The sequence below is a fragment of the Buceros rhinoceros genome, unplaced genomic scaffold (assembly GCF_000710305.1).
Source record: "Buceros rhinoceros silvestris isolate BGI_N320 unplaced genomic scaffold, ASM71030v1 scaffold17702, whole genome shotgun sequence".
Taxonomy (NCBI): domain Eukaryota; kingdom Metazoa; phylum Chordata; class Aves; order Bucerotiformes; family Bucerotidae; genus Buceros; species Buceros rhinoceros.
The window spans coordinates 1-5,944 of NW_010397329.1; the positions used below are offsets into that span (position 1 = coordinate 1).

General features: G+C 39.1%; 1 protein-coding gene across 1 annotated transcript; it reads left to right on the forward strand.

Annotated features, from left to right (window-relative positions):
- Positions 1 to 65: 65 nt before the first annotated feature.
- On the forward strand, positions 66 to 5,941 carry LOC104488431 (myosin-3-like; the record flags this gene model as incomplete). Its single annotated transcript, XM_010146216.1, has 11 exons — positions 66 to 227; positions 1,052 to 1,115; positions 1,295 to 1,393; positions 1,489 to 1,592; positions 1,674 to 1,812; positions 2,946 to 3,064; positions 3,158 to 3,307; positions 3,954 to 4,124; positions 4,927 to 5,236; positions 5,332 to 5,408; positions 5,907 to 5,941. Coding segments are annotated over exons 1-11 (1,430 nt in total), but the record flags the coding sequence as incomplete, so codon positions are not given.
- Between the last annotated feature and the right edge of the window lie 3 nt (positions 5,942 to 5,944).

Below are 5,944 nucleotides of genomic sequence, written 5' to 3' on the forward strand. Positions count from 1 at the left end.
GAGGAGCAAACAGCAGGCAAAATGCAGGTGAATTAATTAATAGATAGTTAATAGATTAATTAATAATGGCTGGAATCAATGTTTCTGACATGATTTTTAGAGAAGGAAAACCAGCAATGAATATTGTTTTGCAGGGAACGCTTGAGGATCAAATCATCAGCGCCAACCCACTGCTGGAGGCCTTTGGAAACGCCAAGACCGTGAGGAACGACAATTCCTCGCGCTTTGTAAGTTGCTTAACCAAATGATGCCCGAAAAACAGTAAACAGAAGCGTACAGCAGTCATTCACTCTGTGCCCAGCCACTGCGTTTTCAGGAGTAAGACTGAATCTTCTTATCATGAATTTACCACTTAGCCTAAAGGTAATTTTCCAGATTTCAAAAACAGTGATTCTGTGACATGACTTCATTCTGCTTTGCACTGAGATGCAAATTAAAATTCTTTCTCCTTTAAAGTATTGCAGTGTTAAACAATGGGTTTGTTTATTTCTGTCCATTTGCTAGAAGATTGACAGACAGACAGACAGAATGTGAGGAACAAAGGGAGGGATTTAGGAAGGATGGGAAAGAAAAAGAGAAAAAGAGAAAGAAAAGGAATGAAAGAAGATAGAAACAGTGTGGGAACGAAACAGAGAGTGGGTAGAGAATTTCTGCTTGAAGAGTATGTCATCTGTCAAATGTCTGTCAAATTTAATCAATCAGGCTTGTTTGGTAGCAAGACAAATTTCAGCAGCTGACCCTGTTAAATGGTGATTTCCGTATCACTGAGGTGACTGCTCTCTGTATGCAGGTTATAGTTAGAAGAAATCCACCCATCCCTTCCTATCTGTACATTCACCATACACAAAATATTCATCTGTGCCACTGTTGACTGTTTTCATGGTCAAAATGTAAAAAAAAGATGACTCCATGTCAATGCTGGGAGTAGTACTGATCCTTAAGAAACAGTCTCTAAGCAGAACTATCGTGCCCAGTGGTGTAAATGGCAAAACTCTTCATTCCAGATATATTTTTATGATATAAATCTTAAGGTGCTTTTATTCCTTTAAAGGGCAAATTCATCAGAATACATTTTGGTGCCACAGGAAAACTGGCTTCTGCCGATATTGAAACATGTAAGACACTTTTCTGAACTGTTCACAATCCATTCAGTCACTGTCTATCTGTTCAACATCCTGTCACCCAACCACCTGTTTTACCTTCCCTGTTTTTCTTCCCATCTTCTCTTCTCTTTTCTTTTTTTCTTTTTTTCTTTTTCCGTTTCTTCTTGTTTCTAATAAAATTTTCCTTCCAGATCTGCTGGAGAAGTCCAGAGTCACTTTCCAGCTCAAGGCAGAAAGAAGCTACCACATATTCTATCAGATCATGTCCAACAAGAAGCCAGAGCTAATTGGTAGGTAGAACTTTGATGAATGTTGCTTAACATCAGCTCACACCAGTACTTGCTTGACTCAACTAAGCCTGCAAGTCCCCTCTTCTTACTTTCAGACATGCTCCTCATCACCACCAACCCATATGACTACCAATTTGTGAGTCAAGGTGAGATCACTGTTCCCAGCATTAACGACCAGGAGGAGCTGATGGCTACAGATGTAAGTAACAATTAAACATCTTGTGCCTATTGCCAGCTCTCCCCGACAAAGCTCTTATTTCATCGTTCCTATTTATTGCAGAGTGCCATCGACATCCTGGGCTTCACTGCTGACGAGAAGACAGCCATCTACAAGCTGACGGGGGCTGTCATGCACTACGGGAACATGAAGTTCAAGCAGAAACAACGAGAGGAGCAGGCAGAGCCTGATGGCACTGAAGGTATCAGAAAAGTCTGTGATTATCCTGTTAATAATTGAGTATTTGAAAGATGAAGAAAGAGAACAATGAAAATGTTATACAAAGTGTTTGAAACTGCCACCTAAAATATACCCTTTTTTCAATTTTTATCTGATCTTTATTTGAAGTATAAATTTCATATGTGTCCATAATTCTCTCCGGGCTACCAGAGCTCTGGATAGCACTGCCCACTCAGTATGCTGGTATGAAAGACCCACTGAGAAGAGAAAGATTTTTCAGGCAGGATCTGCCTGCTTTTTCAAAGAAAATTGAGACATTAAATTCAGTATTAGAATTTCTCCATCATAAATCACATCTTAATTAGGAATTTTGCCCAGATGATAAAAGGAAACTTCCCTTCAATTGCTTTCTTCTCCTTTGGAGACTCAAACCCGTATCTGACATTGTTTAGTAGCATTATCTGAACATTGGTCTAAGCGAAGCCCTACTCTGGTAGGGAAGAACTGACTTTGATTTCTACTTAGCTGACTACGTAATCAGTTCACTGCTGTGTAAGTGGCTTACAGTTATCAAGCCCTGTCTACTTCTTCCAAAGAGCGCTCTTAGATAGCCAGCTTCAGGACTGGATTTTTAGGGTTTGATGCCGACTGAATGCACACACCTGCCTTTCTGCTATGACTATGACAGTGAGTCTCCACAAAGAAGCACTTCTTCATTATTACCTCTAATTTTGAAATGCATTCACCTTTAGGGCTGTAGCAGCTCCCAAAAGACGCCGGTAGCTCAGCTGTACTCTGGTGACCAACCTGCTAACACGGGTGATCTGTTGCCTGGCTTATAGATACCAGTTAGCTCTGGACCGAATGGATGAACTTCAGCCTTCAGGATGAATTTTTAACAAATGCGTTTTTTTCTAGAGGCTTCTGTGAAGATTTTTGGAGACACAAATAGTGTTCAGGTGTACTTCTCTGAAAAGCTTTCCAAACGAAGATGATTTTTGTTCTAATGACTGTTGTGCTTCATCTGAGATCGAGTAGGCAGGATCTGATTGTGAGGACACTCAATATTGCAGTTGCTTCAGAAAGGGTTAATCACTCAAAATTGTGCATGTCTTGTTAGTCTCATTTTTTCCGTCTCCTTCTCCTTCTCCTTAGTTGCTGACAAGGCTGCCTACCTGATGGGTCTGAACTCAGCTGACCTGCTCAAGGCCCTCTGCTACCCCCGAGTCAAGGTTGGGAATGAATATGTGACCAAGGGCCAAACCGTGCAGCAGGTAACAACCAGCTGGTGACTGGGAACCTCTGGTTTGTATCACTTACTATTTGCTCCAGATATTTTATTTCTTCTCCATCATTCTTTGGTATAGGTGAACAATTCAGTGGGTGCCCTGGCAAAGGCTGTCTATGAGAAGATGTTCCTGTGGATGGTTATTCGCATCAACCAACAGCTGGATACGAAGCAGCCCAGACAGTACTTCATTGGTGTGCTGGACATTGCTGGCTTCGAGATCTTTGATGTAAGAATTCCAGGATTGATGACCGCTCTTGCAGGAAGAGATTGCTATATCAGAGGTCTTCCAAGTAATATATTTCAGAATGTTTAGCATGGTAGCAATTTGTAATTTTCTGGGAAAAAAAATCCTTCCTTTTCTTTTGTAGCACAGAACAAAATCCTCAGAAACTTCATCAGTTCTAGAACAGAGTTACTTAGCTGTGTAGAAGTAACAAACAGAATTTTCTATGTTGTAGTATTTTAACAGTCTGAGCTTAATGTTAATGATTTAAAAAAAAAACCCATAATTACAATAATTTTATGTAAGAGCTTCTAGAGCAGAACTAGGATTTGGAGACACATTGACAAATATATAACAAGTTAAATATCTGTAAATAGTTTATAGGACCAAGGAATTAATAGGTATGTGTTTTATGCATTTTAGAACTATCATAGGAATATCTGCTCTGGAAAAATTCCATTTGCATTACATATATGTAATGAAATACCATACATCAGTATTTCCTTGGAGAGATGCATACAGGTCCTGCTTTGGTGCAGACCTAATAATACAGCTGTGTTTTCACCAGGGAGATTTAAAAAGGGTTGAGAATGATCAAGAACTGTGCATATTGATGACGGGCTGATTTTTTTTTTCTCCCACTGGAAAGTTCAACAGCCTGGAGCAGCTGTGCATCAACTTCACCAATGAGAAACTGCAACAGTTCTTCAACCACCACATGTTCGTGCTGGAGCAGGAGGAGTACAAGAAGGAAGGAATCGAGTGGACATTCATTGACTTTGGGATGGACCTGGCTGCCTGCATCGAGCTCATCGAGAAGGTGAATTTTTAATTAAAAATGTCTTGTTTGTTCAGGAACTCACAATTTTAAATTGAAAATGGTTAAACGCTATTCAAAAAAAGAGGTTTCTTCCATAATTAGTTTAATGCATCCAGTTTTAGCTGACTGAATATTGCTTGATCTGCACTATTGCCTATTATGCATTAGAGATATTACAAAGTCTCTCTGATAATAATTATAAATATTAATACTAATAATACGAATGTCTTGAAGAGAACTATGCAAGTCATTCCTCGCACACATTCTCTGTGCAGAAGGTGTCCTTGCTTGTTTGATTAAAGGATATTTTTTTCAAAAACACAGAGCAGATCCCAAAGTAAAATATTTTCTCAAGGTTCTGAAATAAAGCTATCTGGACAACACACTTTTTTCTAGATGTTCCATATCAAAGTAAGTGCAGACCAGTACAGCCAATGCCTGACCTCTGAGTGCAAGAAATGGAAAGAACTTTCTTGTAGTTCCGTATGAATTAGGGAGTAGATGGAAAATACAAAACCTGGAGTAAATAGACAATGGACACATTCATGAAAGATATTTTCAAATATAATCCTTCTACTCCTGATTTTTGAACATGATTTTTGGCATAAAACCTATTTCTGAATCACTGTGCCGAAGTGTGAGTCAAGCTAGTGAATCTTTTCAATTCACTTTATGGACAGAAATTTCTTCATGCCACAGGTACTAGTTTGCTTCTCAGCTTCCTGGCTTTTTACTCTTTTCCCTTTAAGACCAACTTTTGATCATAGAGGCATTCTCTCTTTTTTATTGTACTATCATCCAGCCCATGGGCATCTTCTCCATCCTGGAAGAGGAGTGCATGTTCCCCAAGGCAACTGACACCTCTTTCAAGAACAAGCTCTACGACCAGCACCTGGGCAAGTCCAGCAACTTCCAGAAGCCCAAACCGGCCAAAGGCAAGGCTGAGGCTCACTTCTCTCTGGTGCACTACGCTGGCACGGTGGACTACAACATCTCTGGCTGGCTGGAGAAGAACAAGGACCCTCTGAATGAAACTGTCATTGGGTTGTACCAGAAATCATCTGTGAAGACACTGGCTTTACTTTTTGCCTCCTATGGTGGAGCAGAAGCAGGTTAACTTTCTAAAATTCTTTTCTTTCCAATATTTAGGACATGTAAAGCTGCCATAAAAGATGATTATATAAAAATACTATTTTTCTTTTTGAAGAGGCTAGTGGTGGTGGTGGCAAGAAAGGTGGCAAGAAGAAGGGCTCTTCTTTCCAGACTGTCTCAGCTCTTTTCCCGGTAAAATATGAATTTTGTTATCTATGAAATGACATGAACATAGTTATAAATCTGAGTTATCTAAAGTATTCCTCTCATGATCTTGGTTTTATTATGGAGCATTAATACTTATGAAGCGAGCAAAAGTTATTCACCGCCTTTTCCTAGTAATTATCTATTCACATTTGGGATTTCTTTCAAGCAGCCTTCAGCTAACCTCCCAAATTTCTTTTAAAAATTCACTTACTTCTTTGTCATAAATGTTTTTCAGAATCCAGCATGTAATATAAATACTAATCCTATAAAAGCTTGAGTAATTTTTTTAATACAGTTGTGGTTTATTTCCTCCAGACTAAGCTGAAGAATTTTAACCTTTCTTTTAGTGAGAAGGTTTGATTAAATCTAGGATTTGAATCTGAAAGCTTTCTCCTTCCTTATTTTATTAGTTCCTTGTCATCTAGATACAGGATAGAGAAAACCAGATATTCTTTATCTAATCTGATAAACATGATCCTGCAGGAGAACCTAAACAAGCTGATGACCAACCTACGGAGCAC